This window comes from Astatotilapia calliptera, chromosome 13 (genome assembly GCF_964374335.1).
Source record: "Astatotilapia calliptera chromosome 13, fAstCal68.1, whole genome shotgun sequence".
In the NCBI taxonomy this organism is placed as follows: Eukaryota; Metazoa; Chordata; class Actinopteri; order Cichliformes; family Cichlidae; genus Astatotilapia; species Astatotilapia calliptera.
In genome coordinates, this window is record NC_137434.1 from 28,355,090 (window position 1) to 28,373,770 (window position 18,681).

The window sequence follows — 18,681 nt, forward strand, 5'->3', positions numbered from 1 at the left end:
TACTCTCCTTAAGTTAGCCCTTTGCTAGTGTAATACTAACCCCAGGGCTCTGTCTGAAGGTTCATTCTGCATACTACTCATGACTTTTAACCACTGCTGGAGTTATTCTGCAAGTGGCTGCAAAGTGAAGTCATATTTACAGAACGTAGCAGGAACACAGAAAAAAAAAGGTGTTTCTTCTGTGGCGAGTCAGTAGTTTGCATTATGAGGTTGTAAGGACAGCTCCGTGGACACATTCTGCCATTTGATGTGGAATGGTTGCTGTTTTACTTTATAACTTCTTTTTTTTTCTTCTCTTTTTTTTTGTGTTTCTGATTCCAACTTGTAACTTAAAATGACATGAATAAAATAAACTTTAGGGCTGTGTCAGACCTGAACTCTGAGTGTGTGCCACTACCTGCGATGAATGAGGTAAAAACCAGTAAGTATGAACACACAAGGGTAATTCACAGTCAGGTGACAAGTTAGACTTTACGCAGCAGGTAACCAATCTACTCAGGACTCCTGCAATGATCTACAAGTAAACAACTGTTCAAAAAAATCAATAATAAGATGTTGCTTTTTGTTACTTCATGTTATTTTATTCAATTATTCAAGATTTTATGGCATTCCTAACAAAACTACTTTGGTAGCCTTGCTGTGTCATAGAAAAGCCACCAGGAGGCATCCAAGATGAAGACAAAAAGTATACAGTAAATTCCTGGTGGCTGAGGGTGTAGCATATATGTCGTCAAATTTGACAAGTTATTGCAGTTATTTATAAGTGCCGGTGATGCCGATCACGTACGCAGAAGAAGAAAAGCACATGGTAATGAAAAAACATAACTCATCTTCAAAGTAATCCATTATAATAATACGTGGTACATTTAGTAATTCCTCATCAAATCCAGTTTATTTGAAGAAAAACAAAAGTAGATGTAGACAAATGTATCATGATGCAGAATTGCAGCAAATTAAAGTGGCAGTTTCCAGTGCTTGGATGCAGATTTTTGAAACCATTCAGTGAGTAAAATGATGAAAAGCTATAATAAGTGATTTGATTCCTGCAGCAACAAACTGCAGGAATCAAATCTCAAGAACACTTTTAAAATTAAATGCAACACAGAACTTTTACATGGTGTGCAGTTCAATAAGACACAAAAAGAAGGGGGAGGGACAATGACCTTTGCACCTGAGTGTAGCCAGTAATATTTGTGCTTTTCCAGTTAGATGGCAGAATGTTTGAGGAATGTCTTATAAACCTTTAGGGTCAACCCGACAATCAATGCAACCTTCGATCAAAATACTGCAATATTTATTGCAGTATTTTGTGTGTTTAAGATATGCTTTGCCTACAAGCTGCAATCTCACGGTGGACATTTTGAAAACTTCTGGTGGGAAATGTATGCAAATTAAAAATAATACATGTATAAATACATATTTGAAAATCCTCCTAATCACGTAGAAGAGAAGTTGGATGATAACATTTTTGCTATATTTTCATTTATCCTATATTTTTGAAATTTGCCAACTGTGTATTAGATCCCATGTTATATCTAGTTGCTATCCATTGTAGTTAATGTAATTAGGTAGAATTAAATGTACCTAGATTAATTTCCTCCTTGATATTTAAAAACTTTAAAATGATATAAAATGTATAAACAAACAATTGTATAAACAATTTTCCTTCATATATTAAGACAAGCTTGAGATGATAATGTTTCGTTTCCCACCAGAAGCATTTAAAAATCTGGGGCAGTTTAAGGTTCTTTTTTTAATCACTTCTGTTTAAGGAAAAAACATATTTCTGCCCTTATTTATGAACTAAATCTGAGCTCATTTTAATTGTTATGTACTTGGGTGTTAGTTGTGGTCAGGTGACTGTCAGCTGGGCTGTTCCCCTTTTGTTTAAAGTGAAGGAGATGCTGGTTGAACACGTTTCTTTACCTACTGTGATTAAAACCTTAACTGAGCTTTCTATAACCTCCACACAGGTCAGCTTTCCCAACAAGCCCGGACATGCACAGTAGGTGCTTGACTTGGATGGAGATGGATGTTTGAATCCGTCTTGGGGTTTGTCCAGAATATCCACAAATAAATTTGGCCGCCTGTTCAGTGCTGAGGTTTCTCTGCTGGACTAGTCGTCCTGAGCGCTGCCTTCCTCCTCTTCCTCTGGCACAGAGCTTTCCAGCTTACCTGCACAGACACACGCGACAAATGTACCAAAGTCTGCTGAGTGAATTTCAGTTTCTACTGTATTCGAATGATTCTCATACACCTTGAAGGTGTATGCATTTGATTACCTATGCAATGAAAAGAAACCATTACATGATCATAATATTGTCATATAATTAACTTGAGTGTAGCACTTCAATCTTTTGAAAAGCTTTCTGTCGTGTTGTCAAAACACTAGAGAAGCTCGTGTTTTGACAAAACAAGAGAAGCTTTATATATTAAATACTTAATGAACGACAGCTTTACAATGTTATTGTTATAAAGTCGATGTCTTTGGCTTCTGACTACTGAAATACATTCATGTTCAGTAGCACAAACGACTCAGAAACATATTTAGAAATGGTAAATGGCCTATATTTGTATAGCACTTTACTAGTCCCTAAGGACCCCAAAGCGCTTTACACATCCAGTCAACCCGGGGCTCGAACCGGCAACCTTCCGATTACAAGGCGAACTCCCAACTCTTGAGCCACGATCTCCCTTAGTGGATCAAAAAGGCAAAGATGTCCAAGTATTTTCTGTTTAAACTATTTTTTCATGCCTGTTATGCAGTTATTCCTCAGCCCTGTAAGCTCCCACCCGACTCCTCCATGAGCTGCACGAGTACAAGAGTTTAGGTTTGATGGGCAGCATCCAACTTTTAGTTTTCTAGCAGTTAGAAGTTATTAAAGGAGAACACTGTACTACACTGGAAAATGAGAGGTAAACATCCAAACACAACTACAGCCTTATCGTATCAGACGGTAAATGCAGCAAGAACTTTTAGTGTTGTTTTCTTCCCCCCTATAAGGATAATTCTGTTTGATGTGTGCTCATACGTGTAGCTTCTTTACAATCTTTACTCATTGTCAACAGTGTCAGCATCATGGACGTGTGAAGCGAGCCTTTAATTGTGAGATTAGAAACTGAAATCAGAGTTAGAGCTCAGTCAGACTTTTATGTTTATTTCTTAGCATTTTTACTCTTCTCTCATTTTAAAATATTTTTTTCTCAAATCAATAGAATAATAACATAAATTAATTCTTGTTTGAGTCTTATCAAGGCAGTGGTTTAAATGACACTGAGCCAGCTGTAAGGTCACATGTCTGACATCAGCTCAACTTTTATTTTGAACTGTAAATCAACCAAGATAAACTTTGAGAAAAGCTGATGGTTATTCAGAGTTGAAATGTTTGCCCAGAACAGGAAGAGACCTCTGGCAGAATCAGGAGGGGCAGCTGTCAGCTGCAGCTGGAGGGTGAGGAGACGGAGCTGAAAAGAGAAGCACGGCGAGATGACCAAACCCAAACTACAGGTGAGAGCAGGAAAGGTAATGACACTGCAATTATGGCTTATAATGAAACACCCTGCTGTCCACGCAGAATCTGAAATAGTTATTTGTGTTCATGGGCATGAATTGTCAACACAAATTTGTAGATAATGTGTTGGGTTTCAGTAGTAATCAGAAACATCTGTGACACATACTTTTTCTAGATAAAGCTTTGCAACAGTAACCAAGAAACCAGGTTTTAAAAACGTGACAGACACTGTGGTCAGTGCCTCCAAAAAAGTCAGTACATTTAAAAAAAAAAAAAAAAAAAAGGTCTTACAATGATACAAAAATCTGCTTGTAAACTCCTCCTACATGATCTGGCGCACAGGTACATCTTCCACCCCATATGATGACATCATCATGCTTCCCAAAATTACACATTTGTAGCTCGTGCTCCTATAACACCTTGTAAAAGCATATTATGATTTTAATTGCATGACTGTAACATGCACTTATATCAACAAGCCTTTTATATACACAGTATATCGTGACGTTAACTATTTGACTACTTCACAATCCGCCTAGCAACCACCTAACGATGGACTGTGTATTAATAACACAAATGAAGTGTGAAAATCTGAGATGTGTGTGCCACATTGGGCTGCTTTTGTGAGAGTGAAGTGATTTGTTCCACCATCAACCTTTCCAAACACCAAATGGGAATTCTTAGATTTTTAAAAGTGGAAAATATGAATTTTGCCATTATGTCCATGAATAAGAAGTGCAAGGAAAGAGTTAACCTGGTGAGATCACAGTAATTGATGAAGACCTCCTAATTCTCATTAACTGGAGGACAAAAAATAAAAATAATGAACACACAAAAGTATTTGGTAGCGCTTGCTGATACCGTACAGTTATCATAGTCCTCCTTAGTATTCCAAATACAGATTTGTTTATCCATCTGTTACTGTTACACCGTGTAAAGGCATCACTACTAATAATAATCATAACCATTGTCATAATGATATATCTGTACTTATAATACTGCATAATTCTTAATAGTGTGACATTATTATAAGATGCTAAGTATTTATATATAAAAAGTCCTTTATTTCTCTTGTTCTTTTTTCCATCCATGAGTCAAAATGTCAGGTTTTCTGGAAATTTTGACTTTCGAACTAAAACTCCTAACTCAGTTTTGCATTATGAAGGCAGTTTTAAGCTGCCTAACCTGAACTTTTGCCACTTTTGACAGGATGCCGTTTTAAGCAGGATTCAAAGATAAACCAGATAACGATGCATTTAACCACTTGTGATAGTAAAGCCACTTCTTCTCACAGCACATCCTGTCTGTGGATTGTTTTTATTTCCCCCCTCTCACGGCCTTGGGATTTAAAAACACCAGGACTCGTGCTGCATAAACCAAGCACTCCTTTACAACTCCACATGTTAATGCAGTGATGTGCAGATGCTGATCTCCAGATAGTCACGTCGCTGCAGATATAAATGCTTTAATCTCTTAATGGTTGTCTCAGTCTGCTCTGCTCTATCCCACATGGCTTCATATTTAAAGGAGAGACAATAAGACATCGTCAGACATTTTGTTTTTTGTTTTTTTGTTGAGGAAGGAAAAAAATGTGCTGTTGCTTAAAACCACACTCAACATGAAGCCAAACCCCAAATGCAAAAATGTTTCAGCCTAAACGTATGTTTCTTTAAACGGTCTTGAGAAAGTAGGACAAAGACGTGCTTGAATATAATCTTTATTTTTACAGCCAAAGTTTTTAAAGTTGGTACATCCAGCTAAAATCTTTTATGTGCATGTGTGTGCGCATGAAAGCGCGTGAGAGCTGCTACCAAATCAAATCATACTGCATATAGGTGTAGCATAAGAGTGAAGCAGAGTGTTAATAGGATGTGATGAACACCAGTGAGAAAGATGAAGGGGAAAGTCTGTTACTGAGAGACGAGGAGATGAAAGGCGGCTATCGGGAGACAGAGTCCGGACTGGACACTTCCTTTTTGTGGTCACATGACAAATCTGAGAAATGGGAAGAGAAGAGGAAGGATGGAAGAAGGCACAAGAGTGGAATATCATGCAAAGCCACAGGAAGATAAGAGAGGGAGACACAGGAGTTGTGCTGTTAGTAGTCTCTTCTCAACAAATTTCAAATCACAGACTGTTAGTATGGAAATGTGAGCATACAGTGAAGGTTAGAGGATGTGCATCAGTGATTATTTTAGAGAAATAGCAGATTTTGGACACTCAGGATTTGAGTAAAAGCAGCAGCTGTTTACAGTCGCAGTTCTTCCTTTCTAATAGACTAGCTAAGAAAAATATCTGCTTCTTTAGCTGCTCGATGTTCAGCTTTCCTCACCTGCTCGTATCTGACTTTCTGTTTGCTGTGCGTTGCTGGGAGGTGGTTTTCTCAGGACTAGGCTGCGGTGGCTGATAAGAGCAGGCAGCTGAGAGACTAGAGCTTAATTTATAGTACTGCATTGAATCTTTGCTGTAGTGATCGATGTCGTTTGAATTTATACACTGGTGTGTCTGCATAACTCTGCTGTCAGAAGCAAAACTCCGCTAATAAATCCTGAACAACAGTTAATTTCATGGCTATACAGGAAGGAGAGAAGACTTAAAGCTGAGTGCAAACACAACTTTGAAATGTTTTTGCACTGGCAAAATGCGAGCTTGTTTATTATTTTAATGAGCAAACTCGATGCAACTACATCCCATTACAGTTTGTTTCATGGAAATATTGTCCTTGGGCTAATCAGTAAACTGTTTGCACTGCATCTATGCACTCATTATCATCTATCCAAGGTTCAGTTTCAGTGTACTTTAGTGCACAGTACTGTAAATGTCTTTCTCCAACACTGTAATATTCCTCATAGTGGATCCTGTGGCCTTTCTGTTGGGACACGTAATCTCTCCAGCTATACCTGAGTCTTCTCTCCAAGGCAGGAGGCGCCAGTCTTATTAAAAAAAGGCACTTCAACAGTCTGCTTTCAGCATGAATCCCCCCCTTTTCTAACTATGCTGTCTGTGGCCCCTGGAGGATCTCCTGAGGATAATGGGTCATGCTTGCTCAGAAGATAATTACCCCCTTCAGCCTGACCTTGGAGAGGAGCTTGCTCACAAGTGTCTGACCAGGCCTGAATACATGGGTCCTAATTTAGAAAGGAAAATAACATGGATCTGCTGGCCTGTAGGCCCATACCTATTATTATATTCAATGCAGTACTATAAATGACACTGATATAGTTTCTGCGTATGCAAGAATAGCTAGATCTGCACGGGTTCAAGTGACACAACTTTCTTCACCGGTGTTGGCCAAATGTTTGTGCTGTTTAATATCCCTACACCTGAAGGTACAAAAGTCATAACAAACAATTACTTTGTAGTGAAGTGAGCGTTAAAAACAGTGGAAAGTGTTCAGGTTAGCAATTTAAATAGCATCATCACTGATGGGCTATTTAATGTTAGGTCTTTTAGAGGACTGCACAAGCATGTCTGCACTGGCTGTTTCCATATAGTCCAAAAGGTAATACCGTGCATCAATGCAAATATAATTTTGTTTCTTGTTATTTTATTTTATGACACTTTATCTGCAGTACTTGCATGCAACTTTTGCTTGCTGGCAACTTCACAATATCATAATTTAGTCTTGAAATGAACGTGTGTGTGTGTGTGTGTGTGTGTGTGTGTGTGTGTGTGTGTGTGTGTGTGTGTGTGTGTGTGTGTGTGTGTGTGTGTGTGTGTGTGTGTGTAAGGCCAACTGTTTACTCCAAAAAGTCAGATTATGGTATGAGAACTGTGTTTTGGGTTTCAATTTTCCTCTGCCAACATTTAGTTGGCATGGAAGTCACTAAACTAGCTGACCTTGAAGTCAAAGTAAGTCATTATTGTGTAACAACTAGACAAAAGTGATTGGTTTGGGGGTTTTTTGGAGTACACTGCTGACCAGTTGGTGTTATGTATGCCCAGCTAAAAATATTTTACCCCCTGAACTGTTGCTCTCTGCCATTCCTCTCTCTTGATTGGCTAACAGCAGACTCGCCTCATTCCCATTGGCTTCCTCTGGCCCATTGTGATTACCCCACATTGCAGCGGTAACATAGAGCTCTGCTGTGACTGGGCTGAGCTCGCTGTCTGTCTCACAGAGCCCTGCCCCCAGAAGGTGTTGCTCCACCCCCAGCTGAAGCTCTGAGGAGAGAAGAGCACCTCTAGTGGAGATACACTTCAACTACAGGCACATCACTTTAGCGCAGGAACGGCTCAAGATAGCAAACGTAAAAAGGAATTTGTAGAATGAAAATGAAAGGGACCAAATTAGAAGACCAAAAAGTTAAACTGAAGGAGAGCAAAACAGATTGGGCTTCTAGTAACATCAGAGTTAAACCAGAGGAATATGTATCACTTGTAGAAGAAGTCTGTGAAGGTTCTCAGTCATCCAGTTGAATGTAGTCTAAGGAGCTTGGAAACAAAAGCATCTGGACCTTTTTAGGTTTCTTGAAGATCATCCGAGAAGCTTCTTTAGTTCTAAAAGCAATTGGTAGAGACATCTCTAAAGGACTGATTGTGACCCACACCCATTTTCACACCTTGGCTCATGTGATTAGGTAGAGGATCAATAGGGGGTCCATGACCCTCCTGGGAACATTCACATAGGTCTTCAAATCTGGGACTCTCCACCAATTGCTCTCAGATTTGAAGAAGCTTCTCGGGTGAGAGGTAAAAAGTCTTCAAGAAACCTAAAAAAATCCATACGCTTTTTCTTTTCAAGCTCCTTAAACTATCACTTGTAGATTTTTTGCAGTTGCTGATTTACTGTAAAAGTTTAGGCTGTTAAGGAAGAACTTTTGTATTTTATAAGTTTGTCAAATATAATACTGAATCACACACAGATCAAGGTTAATATAGTTGGAACTAAACTTAAAAACTTAAAAGTGTATTAATAATAATTGTTTATTGTTTGAATTAAAGGTTTTTGTTTTGTCAACAGTGTGTGCCTGATGAGGCTTTAATGAAATATAATATTTTTAAAAAAAAAGTACGACAGTGAGAGAAAACATATTAAACACCGCGCTGGGACAGTAGATTTATAAATAAAAAAATTTTCCTTATCCAACAAAATGTAAATGCTTGCTATGGATTTAGGGCATAGGCAGTTACTCAAGAGACTATTAGCCACACACACACACACACACACACACACACACACACACACACACACCCTCTTTCACTTAGTCTTACATACACACTCACTCAGCTGGGATCAATAAAAGAAAAGCTTTTACAGTCTCCACTTCCCGGAATCAAGTCAGTGCTGCACTCTCTGCCCAGACTTATATGTGCTGCGTTCTTTTTCTTTCCTCTTTATAATTTCCCCCCTAAAACACACACCTTTTTCTGCGTACTCCTAAAGCAGAGTTGTCCGTGCTCCCCGGATATAAAAAAATCACCAGTGTGTTTTTTTCCCCCTCTTTTTTCTCAATCAGCCTCTCCTGTTCTGCAGCAGTTGCATCACTTCCTCTGATTCCTGCTTTCCATGTGGAATCTCTATAATAGTTTCATCAATTATTCAGCTCCAGCGACGATAACAAAATGACAAAAACTGCTACAGGAAAGTCATGCTAAAAGACATCAGACGGGTGCTTTTTGCATTGTTTTGCTGGCGACAGCTGAGACGCTGCCTGAGTTGACAAATGAATCTGTTCAAACAATTAAGTCCCTGCAAATCTGTGTTTCTGATCAAAGTATTCATCAGACCATTATTCACAGCCGATTATGAAGCGGCAGGAATGAATGGGCACCTCACAATCTGAGGCCATGGTTCTCAGTTGGAAAAGGGTGGAGTGAAATGGTAAATGGCCTGTATTTGTATAACGCTTTACAGATCCAGTCATCCACACACACACTGGTGATGGCAGCTACATTGTAGCCACAGCCACCCTGGGGCGCACTGACAGAGCCGAGGCTGCCGGACACTGGCGCCACCAGGCCCTCTGACCACCACCAGTAGGCAACGGGTGAAGTGTCTTGCCCAAGGAGACAACGACCGAGACTGTCCAAGCCGGGGCTTGAACTGGCAACCTTCCGATTACAAGGCGAACTCCCAACTCTTGAGCCACGATCGCCCAGAGTGGGACAAGTTGCTGCCCTAAGTAGACGAGTTTAGGTCGTATCTCTGAGTCCTGTTCATGAGTGAGGAGAGAGCAGAGTGAGGAGCTGATGGAGGGATTATTATTAGGCCTAGAGTACAGCATTTCTATGAACTATATTTGACATAAGTGGTTATTAATCCATCCATACTTTAAAGAGGACCTCTTCTGCTCAGTTCCACCTTCATAATTTTGTAATCTTGGACTCTAGAATTCCATGATTAACAGTTCAGAATCATTTTTATTCATGTTATGCTGGGGCCCTTACTTCATCGTCTTCTGTCTGAACCAGGTTCTTTTGCCTTTCTTTGCTTTTAAAGCCACCCTTCCTCTAGATTTTGTCATTGGCTTCTCCTCATAAGTAGAAGTTTGAACGCCCAGAGCCGTGTCCATCTTCCTGAGGACATGTGCTCTCATCCCGAACCAAGACTAGAAAAAGCTGTCTGAAAATGAGCCTACAGAGGATTCTTCTTTTTTAAAAAACATTTGCCTGATTCCCTTTAATATAAACACCCACCGCTGTGGTAGGATATATATGTGAGCGATAATAAAGGAAAAAAGACGAGCCATTAGAAGTAACCCTGACTATCTTCTCTCTGTCACGCTGCCAGCTGGAAATCAGATCACAGGCTGGGAAAAACAGGGCCAGAGGCTAAAGAACAAACAAGGCTAAAACTCAGACTAAAGAAAGGAAATCTTAAGAACAACAAATATGTGAAGCAAAACAAGCAGAGCTTCCATCCTAAAGGCAGAACATACAGATACCACAAAACTTAAGAGAGGAGGGAAGAGACTAGTGTGTACACAGCTGCAAGCAATGACACTGCAGACATTAGAGGGTATCGTATCAAAATTTTGTAGAAAAAAAAATCAATAGACTGAACGAAAATACACGCATAAGGACAAGTTTGTAGCTTTTATTCTGACTATAAATCATGTGTTAGTTATTGAATATTGCTGGTTGGATAACATTTTCTAACAACATGCGGATTGTCGGCTCGGTCTCCCTCAAATCAGACTGATTTTGATGATGCCAAAGAGATACAATAAAGAGTCTGTTGCTAATTATCCAAAACTTTAAGCTCGTCTGAGTCAAAGATGTGTAATTGATTTATAAAAAAAAACATCAACAGTAGATGCTTTTATTTCTGTTTCTGTGCCTTTTCATAGACTACAAAGACAAACGCTGTCGCAGCTCCTTAAACATGTAGAATCTTTGCTTTTCTATCAGTGATGCTACATGTCTTTCATTATTGTTTTAATGCACATTTTGGTGTCTTTGTTGTTTCTGGTGCATCTCGTTGGTGTTTTAATTATAGGAAAAATGTGGCTTTTAAAACAATAGATAACATTTGGGCTTGTGATGCACCACATAAATCCTCATAATCCTCTCCTCGAGGGAAAACTGAGCTTTTATGCTTTTTATAGACATTGTACACATTTGGGTTTTTTTTTTTGTTGTTGTTGTTGTTCTTAATTAAATGGAGACGAGGCTGGAACCAGCTGTGCATTTACCTTTCATGGAGGGTGGGGCATAGGTGCTCTGCTTCCTCTGAGAGGACTCTGAAGCCTGCAGAGCAAAAGAAAAGAAAATCATCTTTGTGACAAAAGTTCAAAATGAAAATTCTCCTCTAACCGTCAAATGACTGAGTGGAGTCCAAACATATCTATTTATCTGCTGTTGTGAATCTTTAATCATAAAAATCTTCCAATAATTGTTTTTCATTCAATAATCAATACATTATTTTTTGCAGTGAACCATGGCTAACAGTCAAATGGTTTGAAACATGAATATGTTTTTAAAAGGATGAAAAAAACACTTCATTATAATGGGTGGTTGCCTCCAGTTCATCTACACTATGATGTTAAAGTGATAGTTGGATACAGTAATACAAAATCAAAATTAGATTTTTTTTCTAGATTTATTAAAGATTGTCTAATTTTTATAGTTAGTATTTTTAAATTCCTTTTTTCATAAAATGACTGAAAACCTTAAAGATATTTTGCATTTCTGTCATAGATGAGACTGATTACAGTCATGTGAAAAAGAAATGTAACTAAAAGGTTGTTTTGCAGTACTTTATCAGTCGCTAACATCGTGGAGGTCTTTTTTTTTTTTTTTTTAATTTGCTTATACAGAGAAGATTATTATTTTCATCTGACAAATGTTTACCTGTTGCTGAGTTTCTCTTTTCCCTGTATCTGTGTGCATTTACAACTATATATACAAACCTGTGAGTCTCCACTGGCATTGTTCTGATCTCCAACATCTGCAGGAGAGATAAAACAACAGAAATTGAGCTTTATCCTTAAATCCATTTGCCATAACCTCACCTCTTTCTTTTGATTCTTTGCTTTCTTATTATCAGGTTTCCAGCTCAGTAGTGTGAATGCTGGCATTAAGAGTTCTCATGGGGGGCGGGGTCTGCCAGCTAGTTCACACCACATGGGTAATGGGTAGCGGGTTTTTAGTAATTTGGCTTCCTCTGTGGCCTGAAGCCATGCTGTGATCCACTTCAAAAACAGCACAGCTGCAGTTTGTACGCTTCCCAGTGCAACATGTACTGGTGCTGGTCGTGTTAATCAGTATTGATCGCCCATACAGGCATGGAGGGATTATGAGAGAACAGGCCCCTGGTCATGTAAAAAGCCCCTCACCAGTATGCATGCAGTAACAATACACCCACACGGGAGGAGGTGCAAAACAATTCAGTTTTGAGTCTCTGTGGTTGTTTCTTCACCATCTGCTCGGATCTTTTTCTATTATTTCTGCACCTACTTTTGGCTGTCAGATTTTTACTGTGGTCAAAACATGTCATTGCTATCTATAGAAGATTTTGTCTGTAGAGAAATGAATTAGTTATTTTATTTCATTCTTTATTTTTGGCAAACACATAAAACCTAAATCACAAATTAACAAAAAGAACAGTTACCGTTATGATATTATTGATGAGTTGAAATATCAATATAGTATAAATACATTTTTAAGCACAATTTTTATTTGTCAATAATGGGATCTGTATTTTTTTTATTGCTTTACATCTGTTTCTGTTGTGCATCTTGTTTTGCTTGATTTGCATCTCTTGGCAGTTTTTCATGTTATTCTTCCAACTTTTCTGCTTTTTGTATTTCTGTGTCTGCTTTGATTTAACAGCCTTAATCCCACTCAAAGCACCAAAAGCTTTTAGTGCCAGGAACCTGTTACAAGAAGCTAAAGGGTTCCTATTCTGCTGTTTGCCTGTGTTTCCACTGCACTCGTAAAGCCTGAAAAGGTTTATTCGGCTAAAATAGTAATGACTCTTTCTACATGTGTGTTACATCTCAGCTGACTCCATCTCTGTCCTCAGTCTGTGTCAGGGCTGCAGGTCTGTGCAATTTAGAAAATAACATTTTATTTCTCCGGGTGGCCACCACTGCTTACTCGTCCTCGTGCTCATTGAAACCACAGACTGTATACAAAAGATGGATGTAGTATCCAGATCTTAAATTATGGCCTGACTGTTACGATGGCCACTGTGACAGATTTGGTATAAACACAGAAAGTGCAAAAGTAGCTTCTGGATTGCAGCGCTTTTAACCTGCATCCCTATTAACCCTTTACAGCCGATCGGAGCGGGCACGCTCTGTTTTGCGTAACTATTTTTAAATCCCGGTAGCTCTGCAACCAAGTAAGCTAGCGCAATAATTTTTTTTGCATATGAAACTGGAGGAGTTGTACTTACATCTTACGCCATCAGCTTGTCCTCGGTCACAGTTTCCTTCCACATATAGCTTTGCAAAAACTGCATAAAAATCACTTGCAGCAACAAAAACATGATATTCCAGAAACACGCTTCGCCGATCCATCAGCTGTTTGTAACACTTCCTACGTCCATCAGCGCGAACTATCACATGACCGCATGACCTGCCCGAAACCGGAAGTGACGTCATTTTGCGGAAATGTAGTTTTTTACGATCGAGGCCTTATGAGCTTGTGTTTTACTTGTTATGTGTTTTAAAAAGTTATGTTTGACTTTATGACTTTCTGTGTCGTTTCTGGGATGCTTAAGACTCATATTGCACTGCTGGAAATAGTTTATTTTGATGCATATGCTGTTATTTTGCAAATTTGCACTATAATATTTATTTTTGTTTTTCCTGCAGTATATAAAAATTGGTGTATTTCAAAAATAAAACTATGAAGACACTCAAAATAAATTTCCTGTGGTGGGAAACTAGTTTGTGTAACTTTTTTGTATTTACAGTTTTGAGGGATAAGCCTCTTAAATTTCTCTAACTAGAAATATATGTCAAAAAAACAAAAACGATTTTCAATTTTTTTGTAGTTTATTGCACTTTTTTGCAATTTATGTAATTACTATGCACCTAATGCAGACATATTATTAAAGTTTGGGCTATAATGGTTGTATTGATGTATAGCAACTTGAAATGCTCCCAAAAATGGCTCCACAGCATGTAAAAATATAATATAAGCTCTGGCGAACTTGGTTCTATGGTAGGTCTTAAAGGGTTAATGACCAGTAGGGGGCGATTTCTCTGTTTGCAAAAACAAGACTGGCTGTATAAAAGTTTGTGAGAAAACACAGTAGAGCTGCAATCGCCACTCCTAAAGTTCCTAAATTTTTATAAAATATTAGTGACTCTTCTGAAACTTGTGGGTTAAATAATTCACTGTAAAATAATAACACTCTGAATGCATCAGGAGTAACTCAGGGTCGGGTGCCTTGCGTAAGAACACTTTGGCTTGCAGACCGCAGCCACAGTAATGTTTTGGGTTTTTTTTTTTTAACTTAATGTGAAACATATCTGCCATCATTTCAAAGAGTGGAAAAATATTGAAACTAATTAGCAAATTTAGAACATTGGGTCTGCAGTTCCTGTCCCAGTGACCTTATTTGAAAGCATGTGGTTGCTTCTTGCTTTCACAGCTGCCAGCTGCTTCTCCTCCTACAGACCGTCGGGTGAACTGACTGAAAATTAGGAAGAACTACAAATTTAAAGTGGTTTTAGGTCATAATTGGTTAATGGAAATGGTGAGATTAAAATCGTCATGTTTATACCACAGACGATAAAACATTTAGATTTATGTGCAGCCTCTCTCAAGACTCTCACTGTTGTGTTTTGAGTGTCATTTGCTAGATAAAGAGGAAGGAGTGAAAAATAACCAAGGTTTAAAAATGAAAACAGTCCTTTCTTTAACTAAGACTTGAAAATCATGAGCTTTAGATTCTTTTTGTGCATAGCATAGCCAATCATGCACAGAAAGATCGAGATGATTTGAGGCTGCCCTCTGCTGAGAATATTTCTCTCTGTGTGTTGAAGATACTGAAGTTGTTTCTGTCTGTCTCGCTCTCTGGCTTTTTCTTTCCCTTTTAAGCAACATTTTTGGGATTTTTCTTTCTTTAGAAATGGACAAAATGGCAGCTTAAAACCAAATCGGGCGCCTGCAGAGCTCAGTGCAGTTGTAATGGGACCAGCCTCAGAGCTGAGCTCACAGAATGGAATCAGCGTGATTATTCAATCAGTCGGTTCCCGTGTAGAGGGATTTATAACAGCTTAGAGCACAAACACACACTCTGCAGGCATCCATCAGCCCGCTCTAAACACTCAGATCACTTACCAAAAGTAATCTAATAAAGGTTCCATTACAGCTGCTGCTTTTCAGCAGCCCGTCTCCCACTCTACCTCTCACCCTTTCTCATTTCCTCTTTCCCTGTCTCACCTGTGCCAGGTTGTCTGTAGATCTGCAGAGTGGCAGGAGTTGGTCTTCTGCGGCGGATCTGAGGTAAACACACACACATTTTCATCATTAACCCTTGAAATCATTCGTTGGCTTTGGGAACACTAACTTCAGTCCATTGTCCAAATAAACCTTTATGAAAAATACCAGCTGGAACAAACTGTCCCGACTATCGCAGTGTAAAGAAACACAATGCTGTGCATCTGTGTAAATGTAACAGTGTACTCTTATTAGCAGGGTGAGGTTTATGGGTTTATGATCCCCAGTGCATATTAAAATTACAGTCTGCTACTTAAACTTTTATTACTTGATTCAAGGTTTAAAAGCACATCTTTCCCACAAACCACGCTGTGATAAAGTAACTAACTAAAGTAAACTAACAACTGCCTGACTTAATATTTATTTTTCTACCTCATTCTTTGGAAGAGTGTAATATTGAGGACATTTCAAATCCAAATTTCTAATTTTTAAATGCAACTCGTAGTCTATATTCCCAAAGATTTAATGCGCAGACACTTTGGCAACAGTCCCTAACCCTTGCAGTGCATGTTTTCTGGGTTTTCCTGGCTCAGAACCAGCCTGTGGGTGTACAACTGCACATTGAAGTAAACACTATACAGTAAGGGCATTCAGTCTATAATCATATATGACTAAAAAGATCACTTGACCCTTACTGGAAGGTGGCTTTTCAGGAAAAGAAAAAAATGATAGCCAGTAGTAAAAAATGCACACTGTCGTTCATTGTTTATTTGACAGGGAGAGGTTGGTGCGATGGTATCTCTTAAAACCATCTGTGAAATTTATCTGTGATTTGTGGGAATGCTGACACTTTCTGAGGCAGTCACTCCCCCAACATTAGATGCAGGGGGCCCTAATCAGTCACTGTTCATCACCAACTTCCTCAAACAGTCCATAAAGATGTCAGGAAAAAGCAAAGAGCAGCAACTCCCTGATATATGACGGTTACGCTTGTTTGTAAAAGCAGCTTATGCTTCTTCCTCTTAGAGCCACTCAGGATCAGCTAAAGAAAAAATGTGCCTCTGCCAGGCTTCTCCACATTTGAGGAAACGGTCAGTTAGTAAGAATTATCCCATTTTACCATGAATGCCTTTGAACCAAAGTAACCTAGAAGAAAAGGTGAGCAAGATTTCTTGGGATTTCCGTCATCAGCTACTTGTAAAACAAACAAGGAAAAGCATTTCTGATTCCTGGAAGAGATGGGAGTAAATACACTATGTAAAAGTTTATGGAAGTTACAGTAAATAAGTCACTGTTAAATTATTTAAATGGTATTTCAGTGTGTATTTTTTTCTGTAATTCTTCATATCATTTATTCAAAGTCACATAAATCTCCTGCACTTAAACGCCTGACCAACAGATGTGAAAACAAAGCACTTAAAAGTGTCACATGCACTGCAGCTCAAACACAGCGTACCCATTAAATACACATGCTGTCAGCCAGATACACAAACGGCCGTTTTCATAATGCCGACTTGCGCACATGCTCTGCACCCACACACCGAAAATTCCCGATAACACACGCAGGACATAAAAGCCCTATTCAGCTCTCACATGCATGAGCCAAACTCTTTGGCCCACACATGCTCGGATACACTCACATGTTCGGCAGCCTGTGGGTCAAGCTGTCCCTGCAGCGGAGGCACAGCGAACTGGATCTTCTTTGGACTGCTGGGCTCCATTATTACTGACTGAGAGATAGAAAGAAAGACAGAGGAGAGAGAGAGAGAGTGGATGTGTGTGTGTGTGTGTGTGTGTTTGTGTGTCAAGGAGGGAGGGAATAGAGAGGGAGTGTGGGAGTGGTCTCCTCTTGGCCGATGTGGTCCATTATCACTAATTGACAGATGTGAAGAGCTAGAGAGAAAATGAGGGGGGAGCAGCCAAGTCAGTGCAGTGTTTTCCGAAACAACATCTGATATTTACTGAAATAGTAAATTTACTCAATTATTTCCAATCTCATGATATTATTCTGTTTATAGAGTGCAGATGTGCCTGGCCTGATCTCACATGTTCACTTGAGCTGCTTCAATTTACAGCTTTCACTTCACCACTAGAAGCCACATTTAGCCCCAGATCAATGCTATTTGAGGTCTGTTACGCTTGAAAGTTATAAGAGTATGGCATTGATTTTATGATGGAAAAAGACCATGTGACCAAAGATGGCAACAACAGGCCTCCATCGTAACTTTTTCTCAATTTAGCAACATGAGTAGGAATCTGCAGCCGTGCTCTGCTTAGGCATGGTGGAGGAAAATACTAGCACTGAGGTTTTGCAGGTATATCATGGCCACCTTATTAGTTTAGAATGCTTGTATACAGGTAGATGACAACTTAAAGGGAAAGCCTGAAACCCTTGACCCCTGCAGGGAGGATATCTGGTGAATCTGTTATGCTACATTTGGTTTGGGTGCTCTAGAGTGAAGGTTTGCTGCAAATCGATGCAAAGCTGCTCTGAGGGATCACATTTATTCCATAATGAAATATTTTTGCCCTGATGGGAGTCGTCTCTTTCAGGATGACATCCATGGGAAACGAGGATGAGGATGAAAACGGTGTGAATCATCTGCCGTGACCTTCACAATCACCAGATCTCAGCCCAGCAGAACACCCGTGGGAGATTTTGGACCAATTTTATTTTAAACCATCACCGAAACACAAAACGACAAGCTGTGCTTTATGCCTCCACAGAATTGATGCCAAGCTGCACTGAAGCTGTTCTGGTGTTACATGTTTATTTTATAAAGCTGCTACAATAGTTATTCCGTTTATTTTGTCACCTGTCTGCATCTTTTCATTTAGAAACCAAGAAAAGAAAATCTTAATGAGATGCTAACGTTTTGCTGCATACAGAGTTTTGCCACCAATGAAAGATTTCATTAGTTTGTGTAATTTTTAAATGGTGAAATATAAGAGGAAAATGCACGAGTTTAAATAATACATTTAATGTGTGGTGAAGTTATAGTTTTGGTGTTTGATTATAGAAGCACGTATAAAATCATTTTGTATGTACTGAGGGAAGTTAAGAGTAAAAAAAAAAAAGGAAGAACGGGAATGAAGAAAAGTCATCCTCCCCTTTGGTTCTCTGCAGATCTGCAGCATTTACATGTTCTACCCCCAACTCTGAAAAAACGCCATCCTTTACCATCAATGACATCAGTGCATGTTTGTGCGTGTGCTGGCAGCCATAGTGGAAACAGTGTGTCGCAGTGGAGACATCTGGAAACTTGGTGGCTACTGTAGGTGGAACAAACCACACACGCATCATACAAAGAGCCTCTTGTTAGTTTTT

The 18,681-nt window shown here is 39.1% G+C and overlaps 1 protein-coding gene across 3 annotated transcripts; it reads right to left on the reverse strand.

Annotated features, from left to right (window-relative positions):
- Positions 1–559: 559 nt before the first annotated feature.
- Positions 560–17,235, reverse strand: ppp1r1c (protein phosphatase 1, regulatory (inhibitor) subunit 1C). 3 transcript variants are annotated; one of them, XM_026160540.2, is made up of 6 exons: positions 16,994–17,235; positions 15,357–15,414; positions 11,867–11,904; positions 11,150–11,204; positions 7,473–7,676; positions 5,214–5,507 (listed from the first exon to the last, which is right to left on the reverse strand). In XM_026160540.2, exons 1-6 carry the CDS (start codon positions 17,072–17,074, stop codon positions 5,452–5,454), a joined length of 492 nt encoding a protein of 163 aa, XP_026016325.1. In that variant the 5' UTR covers positions 17,075–17,235; the 3' UTR covers positions 5,214–5,451. The 3 variants fall into 3 exon arrangements, with proteins under 3 accessions (XP_026016326.1, XP_080143993.1, XP_026016325.1); XM_026160541.2 differs by lacking the exons at positions 5,214–5,507; positions 7,473–7,676 and adding an exon at positions 560–2,175; XM_080287867.1 differs by lacking the exons at positions 5,214–5,507; positions 7,473–7,676 and adding an exon at positions 3,287–3,465.
- Positions 17,236–18,681: the final 1,446 nt, after the last annotated feature.